At 31.4% G+C, this 12,704-nt stretch overlaps 1 protein-coding gene across 2 annotated transcripts in view; it reads left to right on the plus strand.

The window, feature by feature from the left end:
* Positions 1–12,704, plus strand: part of Mtx2 (metaxin 2) — a 58,485-nt gene that overhangs the window by 18,561 nt on the left and 27,220 nt on the right. Inside the window, exons 2-3 of one of the 2 annotated variants that reach the window (XM_005324635.4) lie at positions 7,320–7,367; positions 8,337–8,383. The exons of the other annotated variant lie outside the window; for it this stretch is intronic. Coding sequence (XP_005324692.2) covers positions 7,320–7,367; positions 8,337–8,383 — 95 coding nt within the window. The remainder of the gene's footprint in view (positions 1–7,319; positions 7,368–8,336; positions 8,384–12,704) is intronic. 2 annotated transcript variants of the gene reach the window in all.

Below are 12,704 nucleotides of genomic sequence, written 5' to 3' on the forward strand. Positions count from 1 at the left end.
AGTAGCTTCGAAACAGTAGTTTTAGCATTATTATTTAATCATTTCATGATTATTATTATCTGGAACATAATGTTATCTTTGATTTCTACTGTAGTTTGCAGGTGGAATTGTCGAACCTAATACATAGTTCCTAAAATTCCAGTTTTGATGGTCCTATATCATACTTTAAGCCTAAACATCTTGAAAATTTATTTTAAATGGTGCCTTCATATTATAATTGCCTAAAACTTGATGGGTTTTAGAGTTATTGTCTATGTTGATATCCCCGAGATCATCAGTATAGTAACTATGTCAAATTAGCAAATTTATTTCCTTTTCTTATGTGTCTTGCAGTAACTTTTCCATGTTTAAGAGCTGCCAAATGCTCTTTGAGCATTTTGTTATATTAAAGTAGTATTTACATTTACACCTTTGGCAGAAAGCCATCTAAATTTAGAGATAGGCTACACGTGTTTCTTATTCTTTTTATGTAACAATGTCTAAATAGTCTTGCTAGGTTAAAGAGATGACATCTATGAGCTTCTAGAATCTAGTTGCCTAAGGATAAACTGAGTTTGACTTCATTAGTGCACAAATGATAGGTTTGTGTAGAGTTATTATAGCATTAATCAATTTGATGGATTGGAAAAATGACAGAACTGAAGCAGCGTGTAATATTAGTGCCTATTATTCTACAAATTATGTTTTCACCTACATTCATATGCCAGAGGAGTCATGTTGTACATTAAAAATGCAGAACTTAAAAAAAAGCCAACAACAGAGGGCACCTCTTTTCATGGCCCTTCTCTTATCCTCTTAGATTAGATCATCAAGAAATAGACTTTGAATCTAGACTTGTATATTAGGTCATAGCACTTTCATACTGTGAATACCCTGGATTGAATGGGATAGATTGATCATCTGCTATCAGAATGACTTATCCTCTAACTGGATACAAAAGAGTATATTGCAAGCAATATATATATAGTCTTTCAGACATGCTGGGGGGTATACATATATAAATTTATTAACTAGCAGTCATTTTACTAAAAATAATATAGTAGTAATATCTTTATTGTATTATTATTGAAGCTTAAAAAATAGGCCTAAAGACAATTAAAAGGAAGGAGACAGTATTTCCTGAAATCAATATGTAGTTTTTACTGCTTTGCATTTGTACTAGCACACATTTAAACTTATTTTTGTAATAAAAACAACTTGTACTTACTTGTAGATTACTTAAACCATGGAATAAACAACATTTGTAAGTCATAGTCCCAGTTTTGTAATTGCTAGTGTTGGGGAATCTGCCCATATTTTTGAAGATAATCTTTTTTTCTGATACAGTTTTCAAATAAAGCAGATGTTTTCATGTGGAAAAAAAAGGAATGAGAAATATGTGTGTTTTAGGTTGTGGGTATTGCCTTTTCATGTGTGCATTTCCAATAATTTATGTGTTATTTATTTTGTCTTATGACTTTCAAAAGTCAAAGAGTATGTGTCCCCTCTTTTTAATTTTACTTTGTCTCCTTAACATAAATACTTTTAAGAATATAGCAAGTTTCTTTGAAAAATTTAAGAATTTACTTACTTGGATAAAAGATTTTTAAAGAGTGAATTAATATAGGTCACTGAAAGTATCTTAGAGTAAGTTACTGTTTTGGCATAGAAAGTATTGGTAGTTTTCTGTATCCGAAATGAATTAATTTCTGAAAGGTAAGCAATTTTAATTTGGAATTCTTGCAATAAAGATGTTAGCCTTAAGTGATGATTAGATAAAACATTAAATGTTGATTAATTCAGATTTCACATTTTGGCATGTATTATAATTTAAATTCCATCTTTAGTTTGAGCAGTTGAGAAGCAAAGATATTAATAAATAACTTCAGGAGTATAGAAATTTTCACATTCTAGGAATTTACCTCCTAGAAAAAGAGATAAGAAATCAACAACAATATGATGGAGTAGAAAATAATATATGGCATAAGACAAGTACAAACTGCTATGGACTAGTATAGATAAAGGGGAAATTAGATTCATTATAAAAAACTTCTGGATGGAAGTGGCATTTAAACTTGGTCTTAAAAAGGTGTAGGATTTGGTTATGTGGCTGTAAAGGAGTATTCTGGGGGGATAATTTCAGCAAAATCACAAAGTTGAGAAAATATTAAGTGTGTGTGTGAAATTTGTTATACTCTGGTTGATAAAAAGATCTTTTTGTTAGGGAGGTAGGTCCTCAGGGATCCCTAGCCCCTCCTCACTAATTCTTGTGTTTTCTTTTCCCCCAGTTTTTCCCTTGATCAACTTTTCCCTAAGTTTTATCAGGAGAGAGGAGTTTTTTTCTTGTTGTTGAGTATATAATGACTGGTTCCTTGCTCCGAATAAATCGTTATTTAATTAGATCAGTATTCTCCAAATTAGTATGGAGTTTGTGTACCCTATAGTATACAAGACAATCCTTTGAAGTACAGGAAGAAATTATCTATAAATTGGTAATGCATTTCTAACCCTAAAACTGGTGTTTTGAAGCAAATGTATAGTTTTCATTAGATATTTTTGTTGGACCACTCCTAAGCCTTATGTTAAGACCCTTTTAACATGACAAACCACCCCAATGTACTTTTTTCTTTATCCTATGACTCTAACCTAGGGTTCACCATTTTAAAAAATTTCATGTCCCTATTAATAAAGTATTTGCGCCTGTGGGCCCAAATACATTTAGAAATTAAATGATTGCTAATTCCTGAGTATATATGTGTGTGTGTGTGTGTGTGTGTGTGTGTGTGTGTGTGTGTGTGTGAGAGAGAGAGAGAGAGAGAGAGAGAGAGAGAGATAATATCAAGAAATTAGACCAAAAAATAAAATAGGAAGTTAAATAAATTGAGATCTTAAGTTCCAACTGTTTTTAGACAGCTGTTCAATATTTTTAAACTTGTATTGTTGGTTGTAGTATTAAAGTTGTCTGGTTAAAGTTTATTTTGCTTTTTATGTTTTGCCTTGCAATATTTTTTTCTTCCCTTCTTCATTCCCAGCCTAAATGGGAAAAATAATAAAAATGAACATTTATTCAGTCAGTATTTACTAATGCTAGGTTATGGGGATGAAATGGTAAGTAAAACTCAAGACATGAAAGCTGAATTCACAGTGCTTATTTTCTGGTGGTGGAGATAAACCATCACTCATATCGCAAAAATGTTGACTGAGATAAGTGGTATGAAATGGTGTATGTGTTTGTGTAAAGGGAGTATTTGGACCATTCAGGGAGGTCAATGAAAACTTTGTGGGCATGTGACCAGCTACATAATTTTTAGAGCCCAGTGCAAGATGAAAATTTGAGACCTCTTGTTCAAAAAAATTATTAAGACTTCCTAGGCGGACAGCAGAACACTTTACAAGCATGGGGCCCTTTTAAGTGTTGGTTCTGTGAACTGTGCAGGTTATGTATCCATGAACCTGGTTCTACCTGAAGAAGTAATGTTTGAGCTGAGATATGATAAAACAAGAAGATTGCTCTAGGCAAAGAAAATAACATAAATGAGTCTCAGGGCAGGAAGGATTGTGGAGTATTCAGATATTGGATGAAGGCCAGTGTGGCTGGAGTGCAGGGAGTGGAGGGTTGAGGAGGGTGTGAGTGAGGTGAATTAGAAAGGGTGATGTGTAAAGCCAAGTAGAACTTGATAGGCAGTGTCAAAGATTTTGGCCTTTATTTCAAGAACCACATATAATTACCAGTGGGTCTTAAGCATAAAGTTTACTTGTGGTGTCCTAATAATACTAATAACTTGATTCTTGATAGTATTGGACAACTTTCTCCCCCAACTTCCATTTCTTTTCTTTTTAAAATAATTTTTCAGTTGTAGATGGGCGCAGTACCTTTATTTTATTTGTTTATTTTTTTATGTGGTGCCCGGGATTGAACCTAGTGCCTCAAGCTTGGTAGGCAAGTGCTCTACTGCTGAGCCACAGCCCAGCCCACTTCTACTTCTTACCAACCTCTTTTTTAGAAATTCTTAGCCTGATCTTCTGTGATTATTCTAAGCCTGTGACTTCCCTAAGGCATATTTGAAACAGCATTTCACATCAGGGAGTTCTTTTGGTAGTAGAAGTTGAAAATGGATAGGGTAGGTGAATTATGAAATTTTATTTACTATTAAAGTAGTTTTTAGTCTAAAACATTTTAGGTCAACTGAAGAAATATTAATAAAAGATGAAAATGTTTTTTAATTGTTTGAAAACAACTTTTCTTTTAAAAAATACTACAGATATTTTAAATATCTGTTGTCAGAACCATGATTAAAAAGTTTAAATCTCCCTTTTATACATGCTCAAGAGCAAGGGGTGGGGATATTTACTTGCTTTACCTTGGGAAAGAGAGGAAGGGAAAGAAGTTGTCATTTTAGACTTTATCTTTTGTTGATAGGTGCTCACAATAAAAGGCTTTAATTAGTATTATCCAAACCAAGAGTAGGCTTTGTGTTTTGTGTGGATAAAATGTTTTTGATTCATACTTCTGAAGACAGTTATAAAGTTTATTTTCTAGAATGACACCTTCATAAGGTGATTTGTAGATCCATTACCAGGCCACCCAACTAGGGATTTTCACTTTTGGCACTCTTACTAGTGATTTCTTTTCCCATGTCATGCTTTAAATGTAATTATTTAAGCTTGTACACATAGACAGTGCTCTAAAATCAGTGATATTGTATATTCTGAGAGCTTAATGGGTGAGATGGGCAGCTGGCCATTTTGTTCTTTAACATTTATTATCTATGATCCATGATACTCTAGAATTCCTAACTAGTAAAATAACATGGTTATATAGATTTGTGTCAGTCTACTTGCCTTCTCTCTTTAAATGATAGTTTCCATTTATAAATAAAACACCAAACTTTTGGTACAGTTGCTTTCTGAAAATTTATTTTCAGTTATTTATGGGTGAAAACATGTTTATATCTTGGATCAAGCAAAATGTTTAGCCCCTTTACCCTATTTTCCAGCTTTAGGTTCTTAGAAAATAGCTTTTGGTATTTGTAGGCAGCTTCTTTAGTTTTATTTGCATTCATGTTGCAAAATTTATATTACTTTGATATATGTTGTTGGATTAGATTTGAAGAATTCATGGAGGTAGTGATGAATTTTCTTTTTTTTTTTTGCTGTTCATATGAGAGCTTCTGTTACAAAGTAGTGGGGTAGCTTCTTATTTATCATATCTAAGATGCTAAGTTTATCTTATTCCATTGTTTTGAAAATATTTATCCCTCTCTGTATATACACAAAATAGCTAAACAAAAGTTAAAATTACCAGAATATATAAAGTATATAAAGTTGGCCCTATTAACAGAGATGATAAAATTAAACTGGGTAAAACTTTGAATAGCCAAAATGTTTAGGGAATGAAATGATAGCTATAGTCAAATATTCCTTTTCTTTCTTTTCCCACACAATTAATGAATACCAACTGTATGCAAAGCAGGTACACTGTGCCCTACGCAGATACATAAGACACATGTATTGCATCTAGGAACTTAGTTTTAATATTTATTCTTTGAAATTTTTATAAATTTCTATGCTTTATTGATTTAATAAGATTAATATAATGCATATAATTGAATCTTTGATGATTTAGAAACTTATAAAGAATTAATATCATTGTTTTGTTTCTAGTATAGATGTAAATGGTAGAGGTATGCTGACCATACAATTTATCCTAAAAGGTTACTTTTGAGTAATTCGCTGATATCAGCTTGTTTTTGTTTCCGTGACTTTTATTTTAAAAACTGTGCTATACAGGTTAATTGGGTTCTTATTTAAATTTTACTTTGTTAAAATGTTTACAGTAAAATTAATATTTAGTTTCACTGCCTTTGGTTTGTGTATTGAAGTTCAGTAACTTGTAATATTGTAGGTAACAGCATATAGAACTATGTATGGTCCATTTTTTGCTTGACGATTTCACGATATTGTCGTTAAGTGTGAACTTAATTTTGTATAGCTCAAATCAAGCCAAAAGTTAGATTTTTAGTATTTACTAATACTACTGTTTTTCTTTTTATTCTTAAACATAATAAAAGCAAATTAAGGGATTTCTGTCCTGTGTTTCCTCTTTAGTGAACAATAAAAAATGCTTTATATGTACAAATTTCTTTTAAAAAGCCATAATTATATATGAAAAATTATTTGTTGCTATGTCACAGATTGGATTAATATAAATACAATAAAAAGATACCTCAAGTTGCATATATTTAATTTACTTTCTTGCTGAGGGCAAATGTAGTTACTGTATTAGAATCTGTGATTAAAAAAGAAAAAAGAATCGATGGTTTTGTTATTTTGTGTTTTTTACAAAGAAGATTTCAACAAATGATGTTCTTGTGTAATAATCTTGTATATTCTATCAGTGGAGTCACTGCTTCTTAAGTGCAGTTGATGAGATAAAATTCAAATCTAGTGCTTTTCCCCAGTACTGGTAGGTTACTGATATTTTCTTTGTAGCTGGAATCTTGGAATCTTCTCTAAATGAGAGACTAAGGGTCAAGGTCAGGCTTTACTTCAGGCCTAAAATTAGCTTTATTGGCTTTATTTCACATTGTAGGTGCTTCCTGCTTCATCACACAACTCTCCTTTAATTGTTTTTGTGGGATAGTGGTGGCAGAGTCAAAGCAGTGAAATGTTTTAGATATAATAGGCTTCCTTTGTATTTTTAAATCTACCAGCTTAAAGGAAGAGATAGACAACCTGATACAGATGTATTTGATTCATATAGTGTTGCTTGAAAATTCACTTTGTAAATTATCATAAATATTGTTTCACTATCTTTTTTTTTTAAAAAAAATATTTATTTATTTTTTAGTTCTCGGCAGACACAACATCTTTGTTTGTATGTGGTGCTGAGGATCGAACCCGGGCCGCATGCATGCCAGGCGAGCGCGCTACCGCTTGAGCCACATCCCCAGCCCCTTCACTATCTTTTTTTATAGTGAGTCAGACATCAGTATCTTTTTATATGTTTGAGCAACATTTTGGATGTAAATGTTTAAAGGAAGGTAAAGGAATTTATTTTTCAGATTCATTTTTGATTGGGCATGATGTCTGTCTGTTTCTCCCCATAAAAACAAACAAACAAACAATCACCAAATAATAAGTAAGCATGCATTTAAAAGGATCTCGCCTACTTAGACAGGTACCATAGAATCTAAGATATATGATTAGGTGCCATATTATAAGGTAGTCTTAGTAATTGACTTTAATGCTATAGGCCAATGAAAATACTTACTAATTTGGTAGATGAATGATATTTTGTTTGCCCTATATGTCTAATTATCATTGCTTTGTTTCTTCAGCTACAGAACCTTGGCCAGAAAATGCTACATTATATCAGCAACTGAAAGGTAGGTTCTTAATCACAATTGAGTGATTTTTGAATCCAAATATATTTATTACCAAAAAAATCCTCACTAATGTAATTCAATACAAAGAGAACATGAAACGTAAAGGAGGGATTCTCTTGTATAATTTGTCTAGGAGGTTTTACCTAAACTTGTATCTGCCAGTGTAAACCAACTATTCATGGCCTATAAGGTCCTTGGTTTATTATTGACTCATTATATTGGCTGCTGTAGGCAATGTAAAATGATGTGGTTGCAGGAGCAGTTGGCAGATTTACTGCACCAATAGCTGAGACAGCAGTTTTTTGAAGTCCTGTGGTAAAGTGGGCTCTCAGTAAAAAGGAACTGTTAAAATGTATAGGCTAGGATGGTTCAGGCTCCCTTTAGCAGCTCTTCATATATCATCAGATCACATTATGGACCCCATTTGGGGCTCAGCAGCCTGCTACAGTTGTCAGAAGACTGCAAAGTAATGAAGACTAATAGGCAGCAGCCCTAGTCTTCTAAGCATGGAATTTTTATTGCAGCGAACTTGTCATCTTTCTTTTGTGTGACAGACCTAGACACACTGTGCAATATTAACTGCAAGCTGGTTTTATATGATTGTGAATGCTTTTACTTTTAACTAGAAAGATTTGAATAGATACTATTTTATTTAATTTTAATGAAAAGAAGGGGGATATTTCTTGAATACTTAGAAATGAATTTATTCTTAAAGGGGCTATTTTAATTACATATTGCTGATAAAATGAGATAAGTGATCATATAGTTTCAGAGGAAATAGTCCTATTTTATTATAACAGTCAAAATTTTGATTACACAACATTGATGTAGAATTTCATGTTCACTTCAATGTAGACTATACCTTTTCTTTTTAAAATAGGAATAGTTCTTAAAAATAAGAATATTATAAGTATTCTTTGCTTGTTTAGCAGTTAATTTTGAATGAGGTCTTTCCTTGTATTTCCACAGGGGAGCAAATTTTGCTTTCTGACAATGCATCTTCTCTTGCTGTGCAGGTAATTATGTAAATAATATGTATTTTTTACCCTCCAAATGATTTGTGTAATTTGGAGTTGCAATTATTTTTTTTCCTCAAGAAAATCTAATATTAAATACTTAAAATTTTTCTGTGTTTATTTACTCTTATCAGTATATCATTGCTTCCCTGTGAAGTGTCATTTTACTATATAATATTAATCAGTTAATTGTTGTTCAGATATAAAATAAAAATCTTCATTACTTGTTCTTTTACACAAAGTCATTGTTAAGTGTTAGTCACATTCTGTGTCTTAAGCGGTTGTTTTGCTTTGGATTAGATACGATTGTATTGATTATTTGGGGATAAAATTTTATTTAGGAACAGAATTATCTTCTAATTTATTTGTAAAGATTTATTTACTACATATTTTTAAGCATCATTCTGTTCTTTGTACTCATTCTAGCCTTAATCTGTTTGGTAATCTTAAAATAGACATGTTCTTTTGTAGCTGCTCCTTATGTATTTCTTGATTACATGTGTGTTTGTTATCCCCAAACCACTTATTGAATTCAGTAACTCTTCAGGTTGTATAATCACAGTTTTGTAATCCAAAAAAGATTAGTGGCTCTGTAAACTTTGAACTATAGGAAGATTAGGATACTTGGGGGATTATTTACTTAATAAAAAGAATTATCTGTGTAGATTATAGAATTATAGTTGTAAAAACATTTTACACATTTAGCTTTTATCTACTTGGTTTATATAGTTTGAATAACAAAGAAAATTTTATTGTGTAACACCTAAAAGATAACTCAAAGGAAAATCTTAAGAGGTGACATTTATTGGAAGTGAGACTGAGCCTCCTTGAGCACAGAAAGAAAGGGTAGGAAAGTAACTGTCAAAGCTTTTCTTGTGTTCTAGACATAATGCTAAGCACTGATTTTTAGGTTATCTCTTTTATATTTTTTATTCAACTTTATATCCTTTAGGCTTAATAACAATGTCATTCAGTATGACAGTATAACAGTATGGCATTCAGTACATCTTTATTTTAAGGCAGGGAAGGAAGGGAAAGATGGAGAGAAATGTGGCTGGACAGTATAAGTATCTTTTAACTTTCTTTTTGATTTGTTTTATATATATATTACCAGGAATATGCATTGTCTTTTGTTACTAATATTATAACTAGTTTTTATGTTAACTTTAAAAAAAAATGTAGTTGTAGATGAAAAGAGGTGCTAAGGATCGAACCCAGTGCCTCATGCATGCTAGGCAAATGCTCTGCCACTGAGCTACAGCCCCATCCCTTATGTTAACTTTTGATTTTGATAAAATCTTTTCCCCTGTGACTATTGCCCTTAGTTTTGCTTTCCTTCCCTCATCTACAGAATTACAGATGTTATAGTGCTGCTTATTGCCCCCACCCTTTTTTATTGTTGTAAGAGAGATGAAATTTCAATTTGAGCTCTCATGTGCAATAACAGTTGCCTATCATATAAAATATACTCAGTGAATGTTTGTTGTGTGAATGGTTTCTAAGTGTGGTGAAAGCAGTCTTGCTTAATAAGTGACAGCACAAATAATTATTTGATGTGTATAAAATAGTATTTTTAATATTTATATTTTTGAAAAGCTTTTGGGAAGTGAATATTTTAGTTGAAGCACTGATTCTTAACCCTTTATCAGTTGTCATTTTGGGGATAATTCTTTCAGGATTTAACAAAAATTATAGAACATTTTCCCAGAAAACACCCCACTGCACACATAGAAATAAAAATACACCCAGGCTATTCTGCATGTGGTTTCACAGGTTTATGATCTCCCTCCTCAAGCTATCTGGGAGTCTATATGAAGAGCCCTAAAACTAATAGTAACTTAGGAAGAACTAAAGTAATTTTCACCCAAAGGAAGGCATGTTAGGTAGGAATAGACTAATAATGTTTCTCAACTGGGGAGCTTTTTAACCCCCACAAAAGGTTGCTGCTAACCGCCCTACGGTGCACAACCCCGAATGTAAATAGTGTCAAGGTTGAAGAGCCCTAGAATAGATATTTTAACCAGTTTCTAGTACAAAGCAAGATATAAATATTATCATTTTTAAAAATTAACATTTTAGGGGCTGGGGTTGTGGCTCAGCAGTAGAATGCTTGCCTTGTATGTGTGCAATACTGGGTTTGATCCTTAGCACCAAATAAATAAATAAATAAATAAATAAAGTGTGCTATGTACAATTAAATTTTTTTTAAATTAACATTTTAATAATCTAGGGAAGGGGAGGAAAAAAGACATCTAGTATGTACTTCATCAATTCTATTTTTGTAGTTCTTATTAATTAGTTTTCTTATTATAGTTTCTCTAATTGTTGGAATTAAAAATAAAACAGAAAAAGGATCTTTTAAAATGCAGAATTTTGCTTAACCATTTCTTTTTTTTATCCTACATATGTCACTTAGATGATAAATTAACCAGCATATATTAAAATTCTTAGTTTTCTTCAATATTCTTTGGCTTGACAGCTGATAGTAGCCATGACTATAAATGTGACTTTTCCACATATCTGATGTAAACTTTATAGAGCAATTTTCTTCTATATAGTGGATCAGCATCCGTTTAGAAGAATCATTTAAAGGCTTCTTGCTTGATATATAAAGCTGATCAACACAATATGACAGGTATCCATAAACTGAATATTTTCTATAAGATACCAAATATCAAACAGATATTTTAATAGTCTGCAAGTTAAGCCAGGGAATGTAAATTTTATTTTCCTCCTAGACTTGGTATTTATTATATCCCTGAAGCTAAATGCTTAGCTTTTTTTTAGTTAAAGGAACCTTTATGTTTTCAGTCTAAAAGAAAAAAAAATCTCTTCCCCTGTGACTATTGCCCTTAGTTTTGCTTTCCTTCCCTCATCTACAAAGTATTGATTTTATCTGAAATGTTATTTGGTCATGTCACCTTGTATACTGAATATAGTGAAGTATTATATAGTATGTTCCTATGGCTCCTGTGAGCTATGTGCATGTGTGTATGTATGTGTATGTATAATATTGCATACAAGAAAAAAAGAACAAGAAGTTTTCTATAATAATTTGACTTTGAAGTTTATATTGATTGGAAAAATAACTTTGATAATAATTTTCTATTACTCCGTCTCTTAACAGAAGATTTTAAAAATATTTAAAGTATCCCTATTTAAAAAAATAAAAGAAACAGGTGAAACCACATGCAGAATAGCCTGGGTGTATTTTTATTTCTATGTGTGCAGTGGGGTGTTTTCTGGGAAAATGTTCTATAATTTTTGTTAAATCCTGAAAGAGTTATCCCCAAAATGACAACTGATAAAGGGTTAAGAATCAGTGCTTCAACTAAAATATTCACTTCCCAAAAGCTTTTCAAAAATATAAACATTAAAAATACTATTTTATACACATCAAATAATTAATTTTAATAATGTATTTTATTTAACCCATTTCATCAAAATAATATTTTATCATGTAATCAATACAATGTTTATATTTTACATTTTTTCTTATAAAGTTCAAAATCTGATGTTATTTTATGCTATGGCACATGTGCATCCTTAGGCACATTGCAAGTGCTTAGTAGCCTTGTGTAGCCGATGACTCTTGTATTAAAGAGTGCAAGTGTAAAGAGCAAATACAGGTGAACTTTGTAAGTTTTCTACAAAAAAGGCTTTTTAAGAACTTTTGAAGTCTGTATTTGCTTTTATAGCAGATTCCACAAATGGAATGTAGGCAATTAATTTCTTTTCCAAATACAGCAGACCTTAAATAGGACTGTTTATTTGAAGTTTCCTAATCTGTAAAATGGAGATATAGTAGATGCTGTCCCATTGGGTTATGAGGATTGAATACGTAATGTGTAAAACACTTAGAAAAATGCCTGGTGTATTGTAAATACAAAAGAATGTAGGTCATTATTTCCTTTTCTCCTGATTCTTCGACAGAAAACACATAATGAATTTCAGCAAGAGGAATAGAACTTGTGGGCTTGGTAATACCTAAAAAAACACTAAAGTAATTGAGAGTAAATGTCATATGTAAGATTTCTGGGGGACATATTTGTATTTGTATGAGCATTAAAATTTTTGTAATAATTTTTTATGCCATACCTTAAAGATGTTAATATTGAATGCTTTAATTCAAATAGCATGTTATTTTAATAATATTGAATAAGGTTTGTTTTTAAAATTTAATATTTACTAAATGCTTTTATTGTAAAATGCTCTCTATGGAGATCATTTATATAGAGTATTGCATCTAATCCTTACCAACATCCTACTGTAGAGTTGCATTCTTAATCTCATTTTAAAGATGTGGAAACTAAAACTCAGA

The sequence above is a fragment of the Ictidomys tridecemlineatus genome, chromosome 7 (genome assembly GCF_052094955.1).
Source record: "Ictidomys tridecemlineatus isolate mIctTri1 chromosome 7, mIctTri1.hap1, whole genome shotgun sequence".
Taxonomy (NCBI): domain Eukaryota; kingdom Metazoa; phylum Chordata; class Mammalia; order Rodentia; family Sciuridae; genus Ictidomys; species Ictidomys tridecemlineatus.